The following is a 27,283-nucleotide window of genomic DNA, read 5'->3' on the forward strand; positions in this document are numbered from 1 at the left end:
ATTTTTCTGGTGAAAGCCAGCACTTCTGGTGGTAACTTGATGAAGAGATTTTCCCACAACTTTGGAAGCTAGAAAGGCTATCAATCTAAGAGGTCAGAATTCTTTTATTTATTGCAAAGCTCTTATTTAGTTGTTTCGGACTATGACTCCCTTGATTGATTAGGCTGATGACAACTAGGTATCACAAAACTGACCACAGTGTGAGCAGCTATATTCAATAACTGCTCTGCCTCAATTTGAACAGCAAACAGTGGTTTCCTGCCTGAAAACTACTCCAAAATTGCCTTAAATGACAGCATACAGAAGTTCTCTGGTAGCTGCTAGGACAGACATCCCTACGTTCTCTTGCAGAAAGAAAGAATAACTAGTTTTGTTATGTAATTATCCAATCTCATGGCTCATACTTATCAGCTAGCATCCAAAAGATGACAGAAAAGCAGATGCAACAAAACCATTGCCAACAGCAAAGACTAAATCATTCTAGCTGAATCATTCAGAGGGAGTAAAACATCTGTAAGAAATTTGTGTAGCATAGAAGAGACACAGTGGAGCTGATTCACCTAATTTTTTTCCCTTTCCAATCTCATATAGTATTGCAACAACACCTAAAACAAAAATTAAATAAAATATAAACTTCCTGCAAGGTGCTATTTATATCTTTTTTGCACAACTATATAACAGAAAAGGTGTTTTCCCAAGAAGTTCCCCAAAAAGACAGCCAAGTAACAATATAACATTTGGTTACCGAAAAATAATTTATCAGACACACTGAAAGGCATCTGACAGATACACCAAAGTGAGAGGGGGAGAAACCAGCAGGCAGTGCAAAGTACTGGCCACAGATTACCTAGCAAGTATTTTTTGAAGTTTGTATCTCAAGTAAGAATTCTACAGTGATCTGATCAGAGATTGCTGAAACACTAAAACAGACACAGAAAATTGCACCACATTCTGATGATGCTGACAGGTAGCTGCGTCTAAGGCACACTGACTTAAGAGCGTCATTTATGGATAAGATATCCATCATTTTGGAAAGTTCTTTCAGCTGCAGATGTTCAGCAACAACAAGGCAAGTGAGTCTGTTAGGCTGTATTTCAAAAGGAATCTTCCAAGTCCTTAAAGATGGAATTGTGAAAGCTTTCTTAGCACAGATGTAGAGACCTCTACAATTAAGCAAGTTAGAGGTTTGGACTATGAACAATTACAACTGGGCATTGCAGGGGGAAGACACCACAAAACAGCAAAGGTAACATCTTAAAAACAAACTACAAAAAGGAGTCCAAGGATATTCCATCACTAATTCCATTTAGAAACTAATGGACAATAATGTGCTACAGCAAGGAAATGAGTTGGAAGTTCTGGTGGGTTATGCAGAAAACAGTAAATTCATTTGCTTCTTTGTAAACAAGAACATGGAGCTACTAAAAAACATTGGCTCAAAAACTACAAGACTGGGAAAAGTGTAAAGAATATGACCAAATAGAATTCTTCATAATATTTTAATGAATTATACATTGCCTGTAAATACCACCCTCTCTAACTGAATCTAAGGTAGAGCTGATAGCACCTAGCACAGAAGATTGCAACACCTGCAAATTCCCTCCAACTTCTTAAACCAAAGCATAAATTTACCTATATCATAAACTTGTCCAGTTATTACATAAAGTCATGCAAAGATTACAGAATTATGAGGATCTCTCTACGATCTATCACTGCTCACATGAACAAGCAGCAGGCAGGACACAGCCCTAATGAAATGAGGCTAAAACAGAATGACAACCTGATCAAACTGTTGCTTGATTTCAAATATCAGTCTTTTGGATATTATTTAAAGGAAGAAAAGAAGGATAAAGATAATGGAATGTGCTCGTTTTCACTTAAGACCACAAACGCATCATAACAGTTAAGTAAGAGGTAGAGGGGGTGTTCCAGAAAACACTGTCCATTTGCTTGCAGTGTACATTACAACAGCTACAACTGACTACAGGAGTTGTTACAAAAATCCTACAATATGTCAGCAAGCTTTTTACACAATTGCAATCCAGTCAGAATTTCAATCGTATGCAGATTGCTAGTGTTTTTATTGCTGATATACACATACAGTTTCAATCACCCTCCTAGAGAAACTCAGCAAGTGATCATCAAAGTATAAAGATAAGAAAGAAACTTCAGGGACCAGTGAAGAGAAGTCTCAGAGCACAGTGGCTAACCACTTACTGTGAACTCACAGTAGCACTTAACAATGACCTCTTGAAAGGTCTTTAGGTCAAGTGTAACAAAGAGCAAAAGCTCTGAACACTAACTTGAGTGCTGTGCAAGGGCTCACTGCTGCAAAGTCTTGTATAGGCAGCCTTATTTGAGTGACTACATCTTTTAAGTTCAGTGGGAAGTACATCAAGATACTTACGTTTAAGTCTTTGCAGGAGCAGACCCCTAAGTATGGGGGGAGGTTATGGTCTGTTTATTTAAATAACACTTTTCTCAATCTGAAGAGTTGTTTTTCTTACCTGAAGTCTAGTATTCATTTCCAAGAAGTAGAAATTCTTACTGGAGTCCACAAGGAATTCTACTGTTCCAGCAGAGAAATACTTTACTGCTTTGGCAAGAGCTACTGCTTGTTCTCCCATTGCTCTTCGAGTTTCAGGGTCTAAAAAAGTGCTACAATAGAGAAACAATGCCTTTCTTTAGTTAAAAAATAATAATAATAGTTATTCAATCATTTCATCTTCTGCTTAAAAGCTATGGTCAAAAGAGGACAGCACCACTGTTTAACCTATGAAAACATGTCAAGACTGTCAAATGTATGTCTTTACATTTGTATTACCCCTAAGCAGATATACTGTATGCTTTACAATTACTGCTAACGTACAGGAAACTCAGAATAAATAAGCATATTCTCTACAATATAAAACACAAGAACACAACTCTGAGAACAGCAAGATCTATAATAATGCAAATAAAATCACAAAAACCCATACAAATCCATGCTATTTCAGAATGTACATCTATTTGCAAAAAAATAGTAACTAAAAACTCCATCCAATGGAAATAAGAATGCCAAAATATTCACCTATGGGGAATTTTTCTGAGTCTAAAATAAAACAGAGTGGCCATTTAATTGATAGTCTATGCAATAAAGAAGTTTTGGAAATCAATGAAACATTTATTCAGGCTTCTTATGCAAGTAAGATTGCAATGAAGAATATTTGAGCATTCATAAGATTCAACTTGAAAACTATCAACACTATCATGATTTGAAACTTTGTATCCTCTATTTACTCTTATAGCTTTACTTGTAAACTGAAGATTAGTTATCCATGTTAATTGCAATTCATTCTTTTCCACCAATCCTGGACACAGCACAGCTACTACTCTAGGAGCCAATGTGAACACTGCTCAAATGCCAAGCATTCTCATTCTAGAAGAGCATCATGCCAGTTCCACTGGTCCAGTAAATCCAGACTCTGTAAAGTACACATTCTTCTTGTTACTCTACTCTGTACTGTAAATTCAGATTTAGATTAACCTATGTAAAGTGGTAATTAGAGCTAGATCTATTTCTGTGACATTCCACCAAAGTCATGAAACCAGCTGCCCCTCAACCTGACACGTTCATCTTCAATGAAAGACAATATATAAATATAGTAAGACACTGCACTTCCTTACTTCCCAAGACACTGCACTTCCTTACTTCCCAAGACACTGCACTTCCTTACTTCCCAAGACACTGCACTTCCTTACTTCCCAAGACACTGCACTTCCTTACTTCCCAAGACACTGCACTTCCTTACTTCCCAAGACACTGCACTTCCTTACTTCCCAAGACACTGCACTTCCTTACTTCCCAAGACACTGCACTTCCTTACTTCCCAAGACACTGCACTTCCTTACTTCCCAAGACACTGCACTTCCTTACTTCCCAAGACACTGCACTTCCTTACTTCCCAAGACACTGCACTTCCTTACTTCCCAAGACACTGCACTTCCTTACTTCCCAAGACACTGCACTTCCTTACTTCCCAAGACACTGCACTTCCTTACTTCCCAAGACACTGCACTTCCTTACTTCCCAAGACACTGCACTTCCTTACTTCCCAAGACACTGCACTTCCTTACTTCCCAAGACACTACACTTATACTTTATTTCTGTTGTGATTTATATTAGGCACATAACTCAGCTATCATTTTAAAAGTACTTTTGCAAGGGAAAAGCAAGCTACCTCTACCTTAGCTCTAAATTATTGTTTAAAACTAAAATACCAAATATTTCTTGAGATGACTTCAACAGTGGGCCCTAATTCTGCAAAAAAGCAATCAGGAGCCTCCACCTATCTGAAGGGGTCCCAAAGCCAGTAAAGTTCCATCTGAGGCCTGGGACTGCACTCAGACAGAAGCCAGTGCTGGGTCAGGACTTATCTTTCAGTACTTACAATGGTGTTTTTCAGTGGGACCTGAAGTCACAGAAGAGCTAGAGACTCCTGCCACAACAAATGGTATTTGAAAGGATGTAAGAAATGAGCAAGTATCTAGGCAAACTGGGAGACAGTGGAATCCTTTTCTTTACAGGGTAAGTGCTATTTCACACCTCAGTTCCTCCAGTGCCCAAAGAGGCATATTTTTGATGGACCATAAGGCAGGCATTTCCAGAATTTAGGAAAACATTTTTTTCTTGGGAAACAATGGGACCAAGAGGAAAAGGAAGTCAAGGAAGTCATTGATTCTACATCAAATCAAAGGGAAGATCAGAAGATGCCAAAACCATGTCATACCTATAAAAATAGACAATAGTAAAAGAATTTTATAGTATTTCTTATTTTGATTCAGTAAGTATAATACATTACACAAAATTAACAATTTATAATTCAATGTGGGCTTTCTGCAGGGCTTTGATCGTGAAAGGTCAATGAGTGGCTTATGAAGAACAGAACCTTCTCAATATCGGCTTCATACTCTGTTTCTAGAATAACCATTATTATGACTCATACAGATGAAAGACAGTTACTTCCCTTTATTACAGTGGTGTCTTCCCTATACTTGTAAAATGTAGGTCTGAGGTCTCACTGTTCACCTCCTGCTGTAGCCAAAGAATGGCACACCAGTGTCACATTGATAAACTTGATCTCTGCCACACAGTTAAGCTTTATGCTCTAGAAATGAGTGGATCATCCCTACCCTTGGCTAGGTTAATTAACCACAGTTTTCATATTCCCCTCTCCTGCTTTACACCTTTCATATGCATTGTTTCTCCCTTTTTTAACTTGTGCCTTTTACAACCAAAATAACTCTTTTCCAATCTAATTAGGGAGCACTTAAAAACACCATTTTAAAACTGACTTGAATTCTTTTGCTCATACATATACCTTTTTTTCTTTTGACAGCTCCTATGGCAGCACTAAAGGTACAAAATAACAAAGATTCACATGATAAAAGTATCAAAAAGAAAAATAAAGTAACTCTTTACACTTCACTCAAAAGACCTTCATCAAGCTATTGTAAAATTGATCAATGGCAATACAATTGGTTCATGACATTGTTTCTACAGCCAGAGAGATGAACCACATGGGCATAAATACACTAAAAAGTATTTAAGAACACAGTTTTGCCCCCACATCTAAACAGTGCACACCTATGACTCTGTACACAGCCACAAACACAAAAGGCTCACGTTTCTCTTAAGTCAAAGTCCTTCAAGGATTCCTAGACAGTGATAGAAAATGTAGAGTCTGACACACATACATGCAGCACAACTCCAAGGAAAACTTGTAGATAGAGTCTAATTCAACAATGTGCCCTTCTGCTAAGTTTCTGCCTATATACGTTCATTCACATTGTCAGTGGCTCCAAGTAGCACTTCAGCAGTTAATCTGGAATATGATCCTGAAGTACTTGATATCATACAGAGATCTTTCAGAGTGAGGTTAGTGCTTGGAGAAAGGGAAAGTCACTGCCTATGCATCTTCCAAGGACAGAAAAACTCCTGAGAGAAGCCAACAATGGTGCATGAAAAGAAGATCAGAATCTCAGATGTTTCCGTCACAGGCAGAACTAGAAACAAACATCTTAGTCCTTTGAGCATCTTTCAGTTACAAAACATACCACAAAATTAACATCTAGGATAGATAAGGCTATCTCAACTCTGAATGTATGCAGCTAGGGATCAAAAAAAAAAAAGGGGGCAGTATAATAGATCAATATTTCCTGCTTGAGATGAAACTTGGAAATGTTGAGAAATGGTTGAGAGACAATGCTAAAATCATCTTATTCTGAAAACCTTGGATGTGCAAGTTTAACCTAAAGGACATGGAATCAGTGCAGAAAAGTAGAGACAACAAAGGAATGTAAGCAGACAGCTAGCAATTTCTAAGGGCTTGCTCACTGTGGATGCTAATAGGGATCTTGCATGATAGTACTGAGTGCAATGGTAAGGCACTGCCCCATCATTCCTTGTCCAAGGAAAGCCTGAAAATGTAAAGAGAAAGTTTAACACCCAGCATCCTGAAGCTCAGCATTTTGGCATACGATGGTTATAGATCATACTGCAAATCCTGTGTTCAGTTTCAGGCCACTCACTTCAAGAAGGGCACAGAGGTGTTGGAGTGTGTTCAGAGAAGAGCAATGAAACTGGTGAAGGGTCTGGAGCACAAATCTTATGAGAAGCAACTGAGCAAGTTGAGCTTATTTAGTCTGGACAAAATCAGGCTCAGGGGAGACCTTATCACTGTCTACAACTACCTGAAAGCCGGTTGCACTAAGATGGGGGTCAGCTTCTTCTCCCAGGCAACAAGTGACAGGACAAGAGGAGATGGGCTCAGGTTTAAACAGGCTACTAGGAAAATTTTCTTCACAGACAGGGTTGTCAAGCCCAGGGAAGTGGTGGAGGTCTCGCCCCTGAAGGTGTTTAAAAGACACATAGATGTCATGTTTAGGGACTTCGTTTAGTGGTGGACTTGGCAGCGTTACATTTACAGTTGGAGTCAACAACCTTAAGGGTCTTCTCTGTTCTCAAAGGTCCTAAGATTCTAAGTGGTATTCCATGAAGGATCAACTATTTACTATCTTCTACTACTACAGCAAAGGATAGCAGTGGATAATCACGGTGAGTTGAAGAGGCTTTGTGTGGCACCACTCCACAACAACATTCCATAATCTTAATTTTGGGCATCCCACAGTACAGATAGCCAAGTACCTCTGAATAGATGAATTTTGCTTTACTCAAGTGGTGAGGCAAATTTAAAGGGCTTTAAGAAGCTTCTAACAGGTTCAGAAGTGGTTAGACACATGCTCTCACCAAAGTGAAGTTTTAGAGCACTCCTTTGAGTTACTCCTCCAGTTATTGAATAGTATGTCAGTTAATACTCTTGTGCATTTACTTTTCATTGATCCTAAGGGATCAGTGGATTTTCTGATAAGCTTTTAGACCTTGTTTCTCCACATGGGAAAATCTCTTATTAATCAGTCTAGCAAACAGGAAAATACAGCCACACCCTTGCATTTTTTCTTTGCCAAGTAGACTGTCATATGGCAACTGTCTTTGAAAACAAACAGAGAAGAGTTTGCGTGGCAGAGGAACAAAAACTGAACTAAGGTACAACAGACTATTAAATGTTACTGCTCTCTTTAATTGTCAGCTTCTATGGTGAAATGATAAGACAACAGCACATCCAAAAATGTGTGAAACTAGAAGCAAATAAAATTATGGTACATCACTGGAAGCTTCCTGCACCACTAACTTTGCCCAGCACAAACTAAGAAACTAGTGATGATTGGATGTGTATTACTGAATGTGCTTCCCACAACAGAGTAGGACAACTGGCCATGTTAAAAGGCTACAAAAAAGTTTGTTGATCTCCTAGATGAACCTGTGGGATTGAGTACTGCAAACACCAAGGGTCCCTTGAATGCTGTAACCCCATCAGTATGCAAACTAAAGGGGTTTCTCTCCTCATAAAGTGAGTGGGTTTTGTTTGTTTTTAACAAAAGACTGAACTTCCCTAGGAGATTCAAGCACAAAAAGATTCCATAAGGATAAGCTTAACATCAGCAGACTTAACTTTTAAGAAAATCATACATTACTCTCAAAGCCAAAAGGCTCTCAATTTCTTAAATTAAACTTAGGAAAACACCATTGTAGGAATACAGTAATGTTAAAAGCCCTAAATGGAACAAGAGACAAAGAAAGGTTTTCACACATAGCATCCCTATCTCCTGGGCTTCATTAAAAAAAAAAGCTTCAACCTATCTCAGAGTTCTTAATGGCAGCTACTATTTAAAATAGGGAAAAAAAAGGACAGTGTATTTCCTCCATCCAGCTGTACAAGAAGATATGTGTCCAGGAACCATTAATCAATGAGACCAACTAAAACAGCACAGCATTCACAAGAAGGGTTAAGTCAAGCCTCTTAGGTCTCTATGGTGTCTCACAAAAGTTAGTGCCCTACAAGTCTTGTAATCCTTTCAAAATTAATGGATTCTGCAGCCAACTGCAAGTGACTGTAAGACAGATAAGGCTTCCAAAGCTGTCAACAGAAGTCTGGCAGAGTCTAAAACACTCAACAACAAAAAGGAAGAAGAGTTTTCACGCCAAATTTTGGAAGCTATTGACTTGCCCAAACTCTTTGGTAGACCTATAAGAGGGAATGAGAAAACTTACTGGCGACTCCAACAGAGAAGCCCAACAAAGTTAAAAGGCTGATACTTCTGATGAAAGAAAACACTCTGATCACAGCTGGCTGGTGAGGGAAAGACATATTACCCCCTTTAATTGATCACAGGCATGGAGAGAGAGCAGGCAGCAGTGACAGGCATCACCTTACATGTACTCATGAGGCAAAAGACACCTCTCTTTTAAATGCTTATGTAGGTATATGTACATGCACATGTGCACTATAGCAGGACCTGAAGGACTCACTTTTCACAAAAATACAGTGAGATCTTTACAAAAAGCAGCATAAGGCTTCCAAGAAATCCACAAGCACTACAAAGAAGCATTTCTTAGCGAGTTTGTATCTTTAAACTTTGTTTTTTAATTTAAAATATAGGTCAAACAGTGTCAGTCCTGTAGCTATGATCCAGAATACACCACCTCTAAATAAGCATCACTTGAATAACATACTTTTCCTCACATCCCAAATTGTTGCATCATGCAGTTCTGTGCTATAAAAAAATACAGCAAACCCACCCCAGCTGGTGAACACATTACACTGGGAATTCCCACAGGCAGTGTGATATACCCATGTCTGGCTTTCTAAAATCAGAAGTTCCTGCCACCCTTTTTATACACATATACTCCAATGAATGCCATGCAACAGAAAACACAGTAATACCATACCTTGCACAGCAGCAAGATATTTCAGCTTCACATGAAACTAGTGACACAGATTATTTAGCACTTTGGACTTACTGAACACCTACATCTCCAGTTCACTACCATGAATGGTACTAAACCATTCCATTTCAAATAGAAATATACAGTACCATGTGGCTCTCCCACAGTTATGCTAACATAGTCAAGGATTAGTATCTGTAACGAAATTCATACTTATTCTGTATTTTACTTTGTTTTGTATATCAAAAAGTGAATATCAAATAAAAATATCTCAGATATATTAAGAAAGTCATCTTATACCACATATATTTGATTAGTAAGATCCATATCCACTTCGTACAAGATCATGAAAAAATTAACTACACCCGCTTTATTACAGAAAGATATTTAAAGCAAAGCCAAAACACCCTCAAGAACAACATCAAAATTACATTATAATCAAAGGACTATGATAAACATTATTTTCTTTGTGGTTTTCTGTAGAATAAAATTTGCTTACCTTTTTGCAATAAACAGAATCAGCAGCTTTCCAAAACTACTTTCAATTACAATGGAGCTGCATCAATAATCTACCATACATACCTTGGTGCTTCCTCCACAACTTTCTGGTTTCTTCTCTGAATGGAGCATTCTCTTTCATTCAGCCACAAGGCATTGCCATGCTTATCTGCCAAAATCTGAAACAATAACACACTGCTATTAACAAAGAAATGCATGTGTGCTTTTGACTTTGTACTATTATGCAGCATTTTGTTGTTCGTTTTTTTCCAATCTAAAATAGAGGTTGAGGAAAAAAGCTCATGTAGAAAATTAATTGTATATAAAATACTGATAGAGCTCTTCTTCAAATTCTGAATAGGACTATTCTAAAGCCTCTATACAGAGTTTGTACACAGCGAAAAAATACTCAAAATATGATTTCTGATTTTTTAGGAGCTTGTTACGAAAGACTGACATTAGACTAAGACTACATTTCAAGCATTTTAAGTTTGCATTGAATTATGAAATTACAAAATGCATATTGTTAGGCAAAATTCTGTGTCAACAAAGAAGAGGAAAACCTCCAAGAATGCCAAAATTTGCTCCTGCGTTACACAAAAAAGTTCTCAGAACGAATAACTAACGCAGCGTTCTTAGTAGGCAAACCACAGTGCCCTGTCTTTAATGAAGAAGAAAAAACTTCAGAAACTTTGCTCTCTTTCATTAAAGAAAAGAAAATTTGCAACTTCCTCAGTACTTTCAATGAAAATTACAGCAGTAGTTTTGAGGAATTTTTTTAAAAATGAGGTATGAGCTACAGTTCTTGGCTGCAGCTTCAGTTCATGGAAGAGATAATGCAGAATCAAGTATCTAGATCCAATTACCTAAACTACACAACTAGAAAAAAACCCCACAAGTTCAGCATAGAAGAACTCCCAACTGATTCCACAACTTCAAACTAGAGGGAGAAAATTGACAGTATGATGCAGCCATTTCCAATACCCAGATACTGGATTTGAGGATGCAAGTAGACTTTTTCCAATCCTATGATGTTATACTCTATACTTATTCTTGGAACAATTTCTTTCCTTGTAGACCACACCTGCTCCCTTTTTTCCTTATAAAATTTTCCCTCTAATCCATTTTTTTCTACCAGTCTTCCTGCTCTGATCTGCAGGAACCCATGCCAATATTCATGCTTCATTCTTTAATAGCGCAGTTCTACACTGAAAACCAACAAGATAAAAGAAGTAGACAATCTTCCTCCAACTGTGTGAGCTCAACCATATCTACTCATATTTGTGACAATGAATCTGTATTATTTATTATTCCTTATAGCACCACAGAGTGAGTATGGCACTAGGCAAGATGAATTCCTGCATCTATGATACCAATGGCTGCTGAGGCGTGAATAATCTGGGGAGATGCGACTGAAAATGAGGCAGCAAATTCATGAAGACAACACTCGTGTGCTGTGCACCATCAGATCCAGGGTGCTCCGCGCCCTTGAGGATCAGATATATTTTCTTCTTCAGAAATTCTGTTATGCTCCCATAAATTTATGGAGCATTCTAGTGAAGAAAAAAAAGCCTCTTCAAAAAGATCTAGATGACTGACAACTTTGGAATTTCCTAAACTACAGCATGTCCCAGGACCCTCTTCTCTGCACAGGAGGAGGCTTAGCAGTGGCAGCACCAGGGTGCTCCAGCCAACTGCTCGATTCCCTAACCAGGGACTGAGCACTAAGACACCAAAAAACCACAAAAAACAAAAAACAAAAACAAAACAGACAAAAAAAACCAAAACAAAAAAAAACAACAAAAACACCCACACACAACAACAAAAAAAACAAACAAAAAACTCCAAAAAAACAAACCCACAAAAACAAAACAAAAAAAAGCACAAAAAAACCCCCCAACCCAGATGCTTCCTGCCCAAGTCTTTGCCCATGCAATCCAGATGAGTGGAGCCCTACAGAAACTCATTTGGGTGGTCCAAAGAGTTTTTGACTGGGTTTCTGGGGGCTTTTTTTTAAATATTAAAATAGTATGCCTATAGAGCATAGCATGGAACTCAATGGAAAAATCACTCCTGAAAATCAGAATGATTCCTCGCGAGCATTTCTGTTTCACTCTTAGAGAACCTACAACTTTCCACAGAATTCAGCTTCACCAGATCAATCAATCAAAATAGTTCTGGAATATTTCAATAAAAATGAGTTCCTGTGACCCTCTCCTTCCTCTCTCTATTTTTTCTGAAGAGGATTATAAAATTTCTCAATCCAAGTGGCAAATATTTTCTTTTACTTCAGGACTTTTCTCATATCCTGCTACATTTCCTCAACTTGGATCTCAAAGTAAAATGTTTTTCAATTATTAGTTAATATGGCTCACAGAGACAAGCATGAACATTTACTATGAGAAGGTAATTATAGACAGAAGAAGCTAATATCTAGCATTAACCCTTTACTTTTATCCCAGATCCACTGTTTTCCTTATCAGAAACTAATCATATAACAATTGAATTTCAGAAGGTATTTGCAGAACACTGAAATCATCATCTGAGATGACATCAGATACCAGTACAGATCTCACTAAAAATGCGTCTCACAGCTATGGCTTTTTTTTTTTTACATATCCAAATATTTCTAAAAGAAAATGTCCTGTCTTGTGAGATTAGATGATTATGACATCGACTACATGCTATATACATCTATATGCCAAAATAATTAAATATTATGTGGCAGAACATCTCCTACATGATTCAGCTAAATTCTATTTCCAGTTGTAGGATTGCTATTTAGCGAAGTAATAGGCATTCCACATGCTCTTACTTTAAACTCAGGTCCTTTTTATCAGATACTTCTGGAGAAAGACTTCAAATCAGTTCAAGCATAAAGTCTATTTGGACTTTATTTTCCTGTTAATTGTTTTAGTTTTTTTCTCATGTTTTACAAAGTGATTGTTTTATAGCTAGACACAGGAAACTCCTTATTTAACAATTTTAAGTACCAATGCTTTGGAAAAATATGAGAATGCTAAAAAAAAAATCTATTTAAAAGTTACTGCTAAAGTAATAAATATTTGGCATCTGGTCTCAAATTGTTTGTATATTCAGCAGTTTGAAAATGAACCAAGGTCAACGTCCTAAAGCTGATTAGAACATGAAGTTAAAATTATATGCTAAGATATTGTTAAAAGGTACCATCAAAGTGTTTCTGTAAGGAAAATAGCATTCACTGTACACTTATTATAAATACAAGTATAAATTATTAATAGCAATGACATTTTGTTTACTCTAAGTGAAATTATTTAACAGTTCTTTAATGCAGTACTATGTAATTTTTTTGATGTAGCCCTTTTTAAACCCAAAGGAATCAAGACAATGTAGAATCTGCCCTCAATTCATGGAAGTATGGAGGAATCAATCTTATCTAACTTTAGTCATTGAAGAATCAGTAGGAACCTGCTGAAGCTCCCAAATCTGCAAGCACTGAAGGAAACAGACCTTTAAGGTGCATAGATTTGCATACACAAAAAAAAACCCAAAAAATCAAGACATAGGGAGCCAAATATTAACCATATCAAGAGAATACAGAAAGATGCTCTACAATCTGACCTCTTTTGTAACTCAGATCAGTGCTGAAACTTAAGAGTTCACTATATACCTTTCCATGAACCTTCAAAAGAGAATAACATAGGGTTTTAAATTAATTTTTATGGTTTCTTAATTTTACTGTTTACAGACTGTTTCTTTATTTCCTGTTTCTTCTTCACTTCTCCCCCTCTACTGCTCTCTGGTAAGATCCCATCTGGAGTACTATACCCAGCTCTAGAGTCCTCAGTACAGGAAAGACATTGACCTGCTGGAACAGGTCCAGAGAAGGGCCACAAAATGATCAGAGAAACTAAACATCTCTCGTATGAGGAAAGGCTGAGAGAACAAGGGTTGTTCAGCTTGGAGAAGAGAAGGCTCCAGGGAGACCCATTTGGAGTCTTTCAGTACTTAGATGGGGCTGATAAACACAAACTTTTATCAGAACCAGGTAGTGACAGGACAAGGGGCAACAACTTTAAACTACAAGACAATAAATTTAGACTAGATATAAGGAAGATTGTTTTGTTTTTAACTATGAAAGTGGTAAAACACTGAAACAGGTTGTCCAGAGAGGTGGTGGATACCTCATCCATGGAAACATTGAAGGTCAGGTTGGACAGGGCTTTGAGCAATCTGATCTAATCGAAGATGTCCCTGTCCATGGCAGGGGGATTGGACGAGATTAACTTTAAAGGTCCCTTCCAACCTAAACTATTCTCCAATTCTATGACACGCAGTAAGCTATCCTGTGTACATAAAATAAATAAAAACATAGGAAGTATTAGGCTGAGAACACATATCTGGCAGACTAAAAAATGTTAAATATTTCTGTTACAAATCATTCTAAACTACCAAACTAACTGCTGTTTCAGTTATTGAGCTACTTTAGGCTCTCACTATAAAAAAAAGTCACCACTTTTTTCTTGTCAGAAAATATTATCTCAAAGCTACTGACAAACACAATTTAGTTACCTACAAAAGATCAAACACATCACAAATTCTGAAATCATAATTTTGTTAAAGAATGTCTGCAAGAAACTTTTGTTCTGCGTTAGCATATCTGACTTCACACTAAATCCAATAAAATACATAAATGGTCACAATTCAGAAGTTAAAAAGAACACAACAGATTTTAAACCACAAACTGCCCAAAATGGGACAAATCCTTCTGAGTTCCCAGGGAGCATTAGATACTTCAAAACAGAACCCAAAATACTGACAAAAGCACCTAGACTTTGCAAAAAAAATGTTAGCAGCAGTGCTTGAACTCCTACATCCTCGGCTGCACTCAACCACTCCAATGGGATCCAAAGTTCAAGCTCCAGCCCTCAGGACAGATGCCTATAGCCTTTTTTTTCCTCCCCCAACAAACTGAACACAGTTCACAGTCTTCCTGCTTCAGAAAAGCTAGAGAATAAAAACAGGAAGGCTGTATTGTGCATGATAGCCATGTAGTTTGAGCAATGACCCAAGACACCGGAAAACACAAGACTCTAGGCCTTTTTTAGTCGAGTGTTTGAAATGTTTTGAACTTTGATTCATTTATGAGTTGAAACCTTATTAAATAAATATACAATAATTAAGAGTAGTAGTAGTAATAGTAGTAATAATAATGGTACAAACCTGGATTTCTATGTGACGAGGGTTATCAATAAACTTCTCTATCAGCAAGCGATCATCACCAAAACTTGAAGCAGCTTCTTGAGATGAAAACCTAAAACCTTCCCTGAAATAACAAAACAAACAACAACAAAAAAGAATAATCTGTATTTAAAAAGTTAAGTCAGGTTCTGAAGTACATAAGAAGGAACATTTATTCATTTCACTCATCTGGCAGTCTTCATCAATGAACACACAACACACATCCAAAAAACAAGTTTTACCATTTGCATTTGATTTTGTAATGAGTAGCCCTTTTTTTTCTTGTTTTTCTTACACAGACAAAAACACTCCAAAACAACATATCCAAAACAAAACATGCCTAAAGCACAGAAAATGTCAGTGTGTTTTACATTCACAATAATTATTCATATTCATTTTCTTTGTTGGTATTTTCTTCTGCTAAAGCAATGAAGCAATAGAATTTTAAGATCCAGTAATTAAAAAGCACTTGTTATACAGAAGCAAAGGTGAACCTTACCATTACTTAAGGCACACAGCCCTCTTAATACTCAAGAACAACAGAGTTGCACATTAAAGAACTGCAAACGTAACGTTTCAGACATTAAAAATCCTATCACTGACCACACAATCTAAAGATGCAATACTTCTCTTTATAGAGCATACCTACTGTATTACAAGTTTTTCCCTGCACTAAGGTATCAATGAGTGTTATATGAAGCTTCCATATGCTTCCCTCTGTTTTCTCTTTTACATATGTAGTTACTCAAAAAATAAAGATTGCAAGATTCTGTATTTATTAACTTTTTTTTTAATGATAAAGAATACTCTTTGGGTCGTAACCTGATGAACAACTTCATGGACAGCTTTCTCAGGATGAAACAGAGCATAACACAGGAACCCAAAGGCTTCACTGAAATTTTCTGCAGGCTCTGTAACTGGCATATTAGTCCCGTTTATGTTGATACATATGGAAAGTTTGGTCTAAATTGCTGTGGGAAACACAGCCTCCCTGATATTTGGGCTCAAAATAAGAACTACAGCACAAATGAGTTGAAGTTTCTATGTTTTCCCTCTCTTAAATCTAACTGAATTCCACAAACAAAACCCAGACAACAGAGTCACAAAATGGGTAAATTAACAGTAGAAAAATGTGTATATTTACAAGTACATCTTCATCTTCTTTAAAAACTGAGCAATAATACATGCTATAATTCTGAGATATTATACTCACTGGACGACTTTCCTAAATTCACATTTAACTTCAATATTAAATTAATAAAGAGAAAAGGGACATCAAAATTTGTGATTCTGTACACTACCTAATCTGTCAAAAAAAAACCAAACTGCTGTAAAAAATAGCTGAACACAGTGTTTCTTACTGAAACAGATTTACAGCTATTTTAACTCCTCTATCAAAGGCACTGTTTTGTTTTGTAAACATTCTGGTGTCACACAGTTTCATGTACAATTATTCACAACTGACCTTTTCTTTCACTGAAGTATGTGCTAATTAGAAATCTAAACTGCAATACTTGTTAAAATTGCAGATGCCTAATTATCTAATCCATACATCTGTAAATGTTTGTAAACTATATATAAGAGAAACAAATATCTCAGGTATTCTGACCTTGGTAGTATCTAACAAAACTGTGCAATTGCATTTATTCCATGATAAAAGTTAATATAAGTACACTTCACTTTCCTTAGAGACTATACTAACCAAATAGAGATAGCACTGAATCTCTTTAAGAATATGAAAAATAAATAAATACATACCCAGCCACTAAGGCTAGAATCACAGAGCCAACTGGGTTCAAAAATACCTCCAAGATCATCAAGTCCAACCCTTGGGCCAACTCCAGTCCATTTACCAGATCATGGCACTCAGTGCCATGTCCAGTCTCACCTTAAAAACCTCCAGGGTCAGAGAATCCACCACCTCCCTGGACAGGCCATTCCAATCCCTGACCACTCTCTCTGTAAAGAGCTTCCAACCTAAACCTCCCCTGGCAGAGCTTAAGCCCGTGCCCCCTTGTCCTATTCCTGAGTGCCTGGGAAAAGAGACCAACCCCCATCTGGCTACAACATCCTTTCAGGTAGCTGTAGAGAGGGATGAGGTTACCCCTGAGCCTCCTCTTCTCCAGGCTAAACAACCCCAGCTCCCTCAGCCTCTCCCCATAGGGCTTGTGCTCCAGTCCCTTGACCAGCCCTGTTGCTCTTCTCTGAACCCGCTCCAGCACCTCAACATCTTTCCTGAACTGAGGGGCCCCAGAACTGAACACAACACTCAAGGTGTGGCCTCACCAATGCAGAGTACAGGGAAAGGATCATGTCCCTGGTCCTGCTGGCCACGCTATTTTTGATACAGGACAGGATTCCATTGGCCTTCTTGGTCACCTGGGCACACTGTTGGCTCATGTTGAGCTTCCTGTCAATTAGTACTCCAAGGTCCCTTTCTGCCTGGCTGCTCTCCAGCCACTCTGTGCCCAGCCTGTAGCGCTGCAGGGGGTTGTTGTGGCCAAAGTGCAGGACCTGGCACTTGGCCTTATTGAACTTCATCCCATTGGAATCAGCCCATCTCTCAAGTCTATCCAGATCCCTCTGCAGAGCCCTCCTGCCTTCCAGCAGGTCAACACTTCTTAATGAAGTCCTGACATTAGACAACACACATCATTCAGGCTGATGTGCCTCACCTATACAAAGGCCATCACTGATGCCTCTGACTCAAACATCACTGATACACTGTGACTCAAAGTAAACAGGAACTCTCGTCAGAGGGTTTCTGAGCAGGGGCTCTGCACAGACCCACAGGTCAAACACTACCCACCTACTAACATGGAGGGCAGTCCAGTGGTGGAATGGAGACCACTCCAGACTCAGAATCCCACCTAAAAAATCCACTGTGCAGGCTGGAAGGGCACACCCACGTGGGGAGAGCCCTTCCCAAATCTTCATTTGTGAAGTTTAGCCATACATACACACACATACTAACATGGTCATCTTCAGTCTTCCAGTGCAGCCCCCTGCACCAAGGATTGAGGAGGATGGGCTGTCCATTAGGCACCCCACTCTACAGGCACACTAGCTGAGCTGGTATGCAAGCAGCACAGCAAAGAACAGCAGCAAAGGGGCTTTGGCAGGAGACACTTTTGATAGGTTTCTCATAAGGAGAAGCTGGTGGTAGAGGTAGTTTTTACAGCAGGGTTGACTTCGGGTTTGTCTTAGGTTCTCACCAGCTTTTAGTGGCAGATTTTTTTCCCCTATATGCAGATGTGCTGCTTTCAGGTGTTTCCAATACCTTCTGCTAGCAGTTCTCAATCATGTTGGGCTTGGAACAGGAGGGATGAAAGGCAACCACAGCCTATGCTTAAGGCAAGCGGGAACACCACGGCCCCTCCTCAGGGAGGCAGCAACAACAGGGAGGGACAAAAAAAATCTAAAAAAATCAAGAAGTTCACCTCTAGCAGCTGTACATAAAGGCATATGACCAAGGAAACAAACAGGAACCAGAGCCAGCATGTAGACAAAAATGCAACATTCTGAGAATACCTAACAGTCACACAACTGCTGTGCTGCAATGCATAGCTACCCAATTATTAACTCAAGCAGCAAGAAAGGACATGTCAAATATATGGAATTCTTCTTCTGAAAGGGCAAGAAAGTAGGAGCTGGAAGGTCTGGAATAAGGCAGAGGCCACTAAAGGTAATACTACAGCACAAATTTCAGCTGCTCAAGCTGACAGAGAAGACAAATTTTTCTTTAAGCAAATCAGAGCATTCGAGACCTTGAATGTTTGTGTGGTTTTGGTCTGGGGTTTGGGGGCTGTGGGTTAGAGGAGGTGGGGGATCAGCTTGTTCATGGTTTTGGGGTGAGGGGTGGTCTGTTGGTTGTTATGGGGTTTTTAACAGAAAACTAAACTCTCTGTCATCAGTTGCATCAGGAACACCGAAGACCACAAGCAGTAAGGTTTCTGATGAATGTTGGGGATAACTTCAACACAGACATTAGATGGGCTGAAGAAGAGGAATTACCAGTAGCAGAAGAGGATATAATCAATGATTTCTTAAGGAACTGATCCATCTAAGCAAGACCAAACAGACTGTCCTGTCACCTTTGAAAGGCTTTGGAGAACAGGAGAGATTCATGATGACTGGAGGAAGACAAACACTGCACCTAACTTTGACAAAACCATGAAAACAATCATACAAACTACAAGGTGGTCAGCCTCACTTTAATTCTGGGAAAGTTGTAGAGCAAGATCTCCTGAAAGCTGTATCTAGACACATAAGACAGTGACTGCAACTACACAGTATCTGTTTCTGAGGTAGAAATTACAGTCTACATGGGAGCATAATTACATGGGGGGAAAACTGGCACTATATTATTGTCCTGGATTGTACCATCATCAGTCTGTGGATCATGCTAAAATTGCTGTACATCAATCTACTCAAGGGCAAGGCAACATTTCAGAGACATAGACAGTCTTGCAGACAGGAATGGTCTCACAAACATCTCATGAATTTCCACAAGAATAAAAGGAGAGTCTTGCACCTAGCACAGAATAATCACAGCTACAGGCTGTGGAACTGACTGGCTGCTTAAGGGTCTGTAGGGTAACAGGCCTCAATAGAAATGAGCAGCCCACCTGCCAGTAAGGAAGGCCAATGAAACAGTGGGCTGCATCAGCTGCAGCAGACCAACAGCAGCAATTATTCTCCCTTACACAGCACCTGTTAGACCTGTTCAGTGCCTATTCAGACCTGTTCCACCCAGTTTTTGACACACCTAGTACTCAAAGATGTTGATAAGCTCAAGTAAGATGGTCAGAGCTAGGTTTGTGGAACCTGAAACACAGCAAGGCTTTAGTGGACATATAATAGCAGCCTTCCAGAGGAGTTTTACAAGACAATGAAGCCAACCTCTTTATTGCAATGCACAGCAGAAAAATGCAACAGTGGCCATAAAATTATGTGGGAAGTTTCCAGCTGGATGTGAGGAAAAAAATTACTGAAAAGAATGGAGAAACAGAGCAGGCTGTTGAGGGAGGCTGTGTAAACTCAGTGCCAGACCCAATAGGCAAAGCTTTAAGTAACCAGCTTCAAATTGAGAGCTGATGCTATTAAGAGGATGAAGCTGGATGAGATGACACCTCCAGAGCCCTTCAAACATGCACCATTCTACAAGGGGAAAAGCAGGATGTCTGTAAGTTTCCCCTCTCTCACCACAGTACATTTATTCACAGTGAAGTCTGAGGTGTACAAAAGCATTACTGATCTTGCCATGAGCCTTTCTGTGGTTATCTCAAGTAAGACAGCCATGCCAACTTTCTGCCTTCAGCTCTGAGATCAGCATTGCTGCTTTAATTAAAACAACTTTCTTTGGAGGCAGTCAGGCACTAACAAAAGACTGCCACCATTATGCAATATTTAAAGTATCAGTATATAGTAAAAGAACATAGTTTTTCCTTGTCAAGGTCATCTAGTTAAAAATAGATGTTTGAAAACCGTTAGTACAGAAGCCCTCTAAAACTATGAGTGGTAAGTCAAATAGCCAATTTTGATTTTACACAAAAAAAACCAATATCCACTGCTTCAGCCTGAACACAAATTAAAAAAAAAAAACAAACCACCATACTGAACTTATCTAATCACAGCATTTTACATATGTTTACACATGTAGCTGGCATGGAAATATGTGTTTAACAAAAAAAACAAACACAAAAAACCCCCACATTTTTAGGAAACAGCATTCTTCATTCATCCAATTGATTCCTTCCCGCTACCTGAACAGCACATATCTGTGGAGAACAGACCAAGGATGCCAAACCCATACACTCCCATTTTTGCACAGTAGTTTGAGATGCTAAATGATTTGGGAAGACAAAAACCTCAATGTACAGCCTTGCAATAGGTAATGCTGCTCAGTTCTTTAAAGCATGGTCCCCTTACACATATTTCCTTTACTTCAGGAGGTGAGGGATTCAGGATGATTTGTTACATATTACTACAGCTCATCATTAACTTCTTCCAGTTCCACTGCTCCTTTCTTCAGAGCCACTGGAAGATTACATCATCAGGGGGAAAAAAAACCAAACAAAACAAACCAAAAAACCTACCACACCCCACATTTCAAATGAAGTTTCTAAAGAAAGGTGGGAAAACTATTGCAGACTACAAAAACTCCCACACATCCTGTTGTACCATCCCAGTGAAAAGCAACAACTGTGGAACAGCAGAAGTAAACACAGCATGGTGCCACAGAATCATAGAAGAGAAATTATAAGATTTTCTTGGAATTTGAGAGCAGATGTTTGATTTACATTCTTAAAATTGCATAAGGACCAAAAAGGAATTTAAGCAACAAGCCAATTTACATTTTCCTGCTGTTATCATAAGTTAAAAGACAAATCTTCATTTCTCTAAATATCTGTTGCTGGAAGGTGCCTTGATGAAAACTCTCAGGACAGATACTCACTAAGCACAGAAGATTTCAGTATCTAGGAAAAGTTACAGAAGGTGAGACTATGAGGGGGAAAGGTACTAGCACAAAGCTCCAAATTTCTCAAAGGTAATTGTTAGAAACTAATTCATTAAAAATTTTCAACTTAGATGGTAACGGGTTTGCAGCTGAAGCAAACCCATAGTTTAAAACAAGGTCTCCTGTATGATGACCTCCAATACTGATCCCACATACCAGTAAGTATCTTTATGTGCAAAGACCCATCAAAACCTCTGCCAGAAAATTTCAATCTATTCTTTGAAGACAAGAATCGTGAAATTAATTCCTTTTCAGAGCTGCCAGCAGATCATTTGAAGCCTCTAAGCCTAAAGATTTAGTTACAATTGTTACAAGCCCTTTTATCAGTGTCTAAATGAGGGCAAGGAAGATGGTGAAGGGCCTTGAGGGGAAGCCGCATGAGGAGTGGCTGAGGTCACTTGGTGTGTTCATCCTAGAGGAGACTGAGGGGAGACCTCATTGCAGTTACAACTTCTTTGTGAGGGGAAGAGGAGGGGCAGACACTGATCTATTCTCTGTGGTGACCAGTGACAGGACTGAAGGGAATGGCCTGAAGCTGCATTAGGGGAAGTTTAGCCTGGATAGTGGGGAAAGGTTCTTCACCCAGAGGGTGGTTGGGCACTAGAAGAGGCTACCCAGGGAAGTGATCACAGCACCAAGCCTGACAGAGTTCAAGAAACATTTAGATGATACTCTCAGGCACATGGTGTGACTCTTGGGGATGGTGCTGTGCAGGGCCAGAGTTGGACTCAATGATTCTTGTGGGTCACTTCCGACTCAGCATATTCTGTGAAGGCAAGAAGCCTTTAGTTGCTACACAGTCAAAGAAAAAAATTATAAAGCACAGAGGCTCTTCATATACAAGACGAGCTGGGATGATCAACTACACTAAGAAAGAAGTACTTCTAGACACAGTCAACAACAGAACTTTCTCAGACTGTGAAGAACCTACTAATCTAAACATAAACTGCTTTTCAGAAATCTGCACTTCATTTTCAATATAATTTTAAAGGGGTATCTATGACATGAAGAAAGGGCATGCTAAATTATACTTCTCCAAACCAAAACAACTATTTAGGGTTAATGTTAGAGTGAATATAGGGTTATTTTAATTTCAGATATGGGTCAGTAGCTTGAACTGTACACAAAATTCCACTGTAGAACTTGATAAAAATTTGGAAAAAGCAATAGAAGTGAGAGCTGGGAGAGATTCAGATCTGAAAAAAACACAACAGCAGCCCTACCCAGAGGCAGAGGGCAAGACTGCAACCTTCACAGTCAGATGCATTTAAAGGGATATTAAAAAAAAACCATAATTCTAACAGTAGCAAAATCATTTCCGTATTTTTACTAGAAATATTAGCTGAAACTTTACAGAAATATTAGCTACAGTTGGAATAATATAATAATTATAGAGGATCTAAAAGAATTGTCATCACTTGACATATTTAAGGCACGTGAAAGATGAAGCACCAGTAAGTTACCACAGTGAATAATTCCATAATAGTAGCAATTAAGTTGCCCCCATCAGTGTTTTCCACAGTGGCTCTTTCCATGTCACACCACACGTTCATTTAAGCCTTCTTATAGTACACACAGTCAGTAGAAACAAGAAATATTTTCAATTATCTTGAAAATCCAAAAGTATGTTTCAAACAAGGAAAAGGTTCTTCACCCAGAGGCTGGTTGAGCACTGGGAGAGGCTCCCCCCAGGGAAGTGGTCACAGCACCAAGCCTGACAGAGCTCAAGAACTGTTTGGACAACACTTTCAGACACATGGTGTGTTTCCTGGCCTTGTCCTGTGCAGGGACAGGAGCTGGACTCAATGATCTTTGTGAGTCCCTTCCAACTCAGGGTACTGTATGATTCTATGTACAGGCTTTCTATTTTCATATGGTTTTTTACATTAATCCCATGAGACAAAGCCAAAACAAGTTTACAAATCAAAATACTACCAACAGTTCTTCACATTCACCTTGCATCTATGAACACTGAAATGCAAAAGGCCATTCAGATATTGGCTTTTCAGAGTCTGACCATCGCTCGCTGAAAATTGGTTTATTTTTAAGATTACATGGATCTGGATGCGCAGCAAGACTACACATGAGATCAACAACTTTTTATGTAACATTAAAACTATCAGATACGTTGTTTTGTCAATGACAAGATGAGTCACCTTCAAAAACTCAGTCAGATGTTCTTATTCAGACACACAAAAAGGAACACTCTTAGTTCCGTAACACAGCTAATGGACAGGTACAACAAGTATTTTACAGTTATTTTGGATCAAATAGCCTGTTCATTACAAGTCTCTGAAAAAAATCTGAAGGAAAAAAAACCATTTTTCCATAAGATCAGTGGCACATGGAGTTGAAAATGGATTGTAAAACTTTGAATCAACAACAAAGCATCGTGAACTGCTCAGGATTCAGACAACCACTAAGAGGCATGAAAATGCCTGTGTGTTTAAACAAATGTTGTTTCAAAACAGACAAAAGCACAATAGTTTGCTGAGACAAATATTTTAAACACAGAAGTATGCAATTTATTAGAGCACATTCTGGTAACACCGTATGTGTCTCCACACATGAATTATCAGTCTCATCAAGTTTAACAGAACTAATGGCATGCATTAATGTTTGCAAATCAGGGCCAATAAATATTCTCCCTAACAGAGACAATTAATAAATCAGCATTCTGAAAGGCATACAGCAACATGTTATTTACACTCTAAATTTACCGTCTTACATTGGACTAAAGGAAGTTTTAAGTGTTGGGGTTTTACTCAAATTAATGGACCATATTTTGTAAGGTTTATGCAAGAATTAATTTGAAATAGGCACACACAGACTTCTAAAGTATACCACTCACTATGTGAAAGAGAAAACCAGATAATATCCAATTTTTCTGTCTAACATTTCATATCTGCTCAACTGTCAGCTCACAGTAGCTTAATGGGACTTTGGAAACTGCAGCATTCATCAAGGCAAGCTTTTGGACAGCATCTCACCTGGTCTCTTCATCATCCCAAGCGATTCTCATGCCTTTCCCACCACCACCTGCTGAGGCCTTGATCATGACAGGGTAGCCTAACAGCGGGGAACAATTAGACAGAAGTTCAAACTTTGTTCACTTGGTCAGAGGAACATGACAACTGACCACATGTCCAATAAAGCCAGTAGACAATAACTTCGTTTATTAAAACACTTTGTTTGGAGGGAGAACAGAGGAGAATTTTCTCTTTTCAAAACTTAGCTGTCAATGCAGTAATTTCTAAAGCCAAGAAAGGCTGTCTTCTCCAATTCATTTATACCAAAAACCACTGAATTAATTATTCCCAAGAAACAAAGTGATTTATGAATAAAGCATTTGACCTTTTTAAGCTCACATCTCTTTAGGAACAAAATTTTGATCTTTTGCTGCTATTGAAATATGCTGTGACAAAATTTAACAAAAAATTAACAGCAAAAATAAGTGGATCTTCATAAATTAATACTCAAGAGATTGAGAAAGAAAATCTGTATCTTATCAACATTTCTGGTGCAGTACATTTAAAATAACAAAGTACTTCAAGAGCAGTGCTGCCTGAATATTATGAAATTGAATCAGAAAATACATGGTTACTTTTTTTTTAAACAATAAATAATTATTTTCCCCAAATGGACAAGTAGTAAGAAAAAATGAGCAATATAAATCTGACAGCACTCTACATTACTGGCAATATTTTATTCTGAGAAAAAATACCATAATATGGATATGAGTCAGGACCTTAGTCTTCTGAAAGACAGAAAATAACAGTAACAAAATAGCCACTCTAAAAGCAGACTAAGTACTTTAGAAGATTTAGAAATAGTAATAACTTTATCTTTTAGTTCAAATTTTTCATTTAAAACAACTTCCTGAAACAATTTCTTCATATCAGAAAACTCCACCTTTCTCCACATGAACATACAGAAAATTGAAAAATGAAGGTCCTGATTAAAAAGTTTTTGATGTTTCTAAGATAGCAGAAAATTCCTCATGCCTTTAGTCTCCAGTATGTTTAATCAAAGTCACGACATTAAGGCAAATATTAGACCAGCTGATACAGTCTGGCAAGAAGGGTCTATTAGTCCTTGCAAAGTGAAGATATATTCTGAAAAAGGCTTTGATCTGGGGACAAAAAGACACATTTAACTATGGTTCCTAGAAGCAGTCCATATGTGTAACTGATGTTTACAGTTTCTTTCTGGAATGCAGATCTACTCTTGCTCTGTCAAGTGACAGCAATACAATACACCCACCTCCTCCTCATAGTCATTTACCTGATAGGAGGTTCAGAAGATAATTAAAAACAAGAAGATCTGGAAAAGCTTTTTCTCAAAAAGACTGAAATGGACACGCAAAAAAGCATGATACAAGCTTAAGAAACAGCAGTGTTGATGGGAAGACAGGAAAGCAGCAAAGGTACAAGAGAACATTAACAAAGAAACAGCGAGGAAAAAATCAGTGAAATAGTTTCCAACGTAACACATTATTAGACTGTGAAACTCCATGCTGTAATGCATGTATGTGGCTGAAAGCTGTAGAGAGGTAATAATTAAGCATATGTAGAGCACAAACCAACTTCCTATAGGCATGGATGACCAAAAGGCTACAAATCTTCATGCTTTGAAGTCTAAAGTGATCTCTAGTTACTAGATATAAGGGTAAGACCAGTCATACAAATAACCTTTCCGGACTCTCTCTTACATTTTCTTATGAAATCTGACGCTGCTCATAGAGTGGTATGGGATATATCACAGAGTAAGAATGGGTTCAATCTAGAACTATTAAGTATTGTCAAGGCCTCTACAACCCTGGAGATTAAAGGGTAAAGGCAAAATAATACTACATTGCATGCAGCAACAGTGAAGTTCAACTAATTTTCAAATATTGCAGTACATACAGGGGTGACTCCAGCTAACAAACCTCTGGCAACACTATCACCATCTGCAGACTCTCTCCAGCTCAAGAGGCTCCAAGACTGAAATTTTGAAACAAGCATTGTTTTAAGCCTTATTATAGCAAACTCACTACAGCGATTTCCATCACCTAATCTTATTCAGTGTCATTGAAAATAAATCATCAACAGTTATGCTAACAATTCCAATATAACAGTATCAGTCTTTTGGATGGTTTGCTGATTTTAATTTGGTATTGTAGTAGTTTTGGCTTTAGTCAGCATAGGTCCCCATTTAGGCCTCAGTTTTTAGCAGGCCTCAAAGGTTGTGACACAGATTAGAGTGGACAGGCATCATCTGACTTAAGCAGCCATAGAGGTATTTCATATCATCTGACATCATCAGGAAGTGTCGGGGAGTATAACAAGCAAGGTGGGAGGAGTCTCTGCTCTCTTCGGTCCATGCTTCTGACCAGGACGGTTCCCGCTCCCTGACTGCTGATATCAGGCCCTCCTGCCGGTCAGCACGTCTGCTTAGCTGGGGACGTGAGCACATTCCTGTTAATTCCTCTTTCCCTCTTGCTGGGAGGTTTCCTCTGGGGAGGGGGTTTGGTTGGTTTGGAGTTTCACCTGTTAGCTGGGGCGACCTCGGTGAGCCTGTTGTTGTTTCCTGTCACTATGTGCTATTTCATATTCTGTGTTAAGCTCTCCTCTTCTCTGTATAAATATAAAAACCTCACTGTGTTTAAAGCCTCGTTTCTGCTGTTTTCCCTCACTCTCCTGCTCTGGGAGTGGACTTTTTGACTGAGTACCAGGCAG

The 27,283-nt window shown here is 38.5% G+C and overlaps 1 protein-coding gene across 2 annotated transcripts in view; it reads right to left on the bottom strand.

The window, feature by feature from the left end:
- PCCA (propionyl-CoA carboxylase subunit alpha) overlaps positions 1-27,283 on the bottom strand; it is a 278,669-nt gene that overhangs the window by 164,517 nt on the left and 86,869 nt on the right. For both annotated transcript variants that reach the window (XM_071548902.1, XM_071548910.1), the window contains 4 exons: positions 24,554-24,632; positions 15,026-15,128; positions 9,908-10,002; positions 2,508-2,658 (listed from right to left, as the gene is read on the bottom strand). In XM_071548902.1, coding sequence (XP_071405003.1) covers positions 2,508-2,658; positions 9,908-10,002; positions 15,026-15,128; positions 24,554-24,632 — 428 coding nt within the window. The remainder of the gene's footprint in view (positions 1-2,507; positions 2,659-9,907; positions 10,003-15,025; positions 15,129-24,553; positions 24,633-27,283) is intronic.

This window comes from Pithys albifrons, chromosome 1 (genome assembly GCF_047495875.1).
Source record: "Pithys albifrons albifrons isolate INPA30051 chromosome 1, PitAlb_v1, whole genome shotgun sequence".
In the NCBI taxonomy this organism is placed as follows: domain Eukaryota; kingdom Metazoa; phylum Chordata; class Aves; order Passeriformes; family Thamnophilidae; genus Pithys; species Pithys albifrons.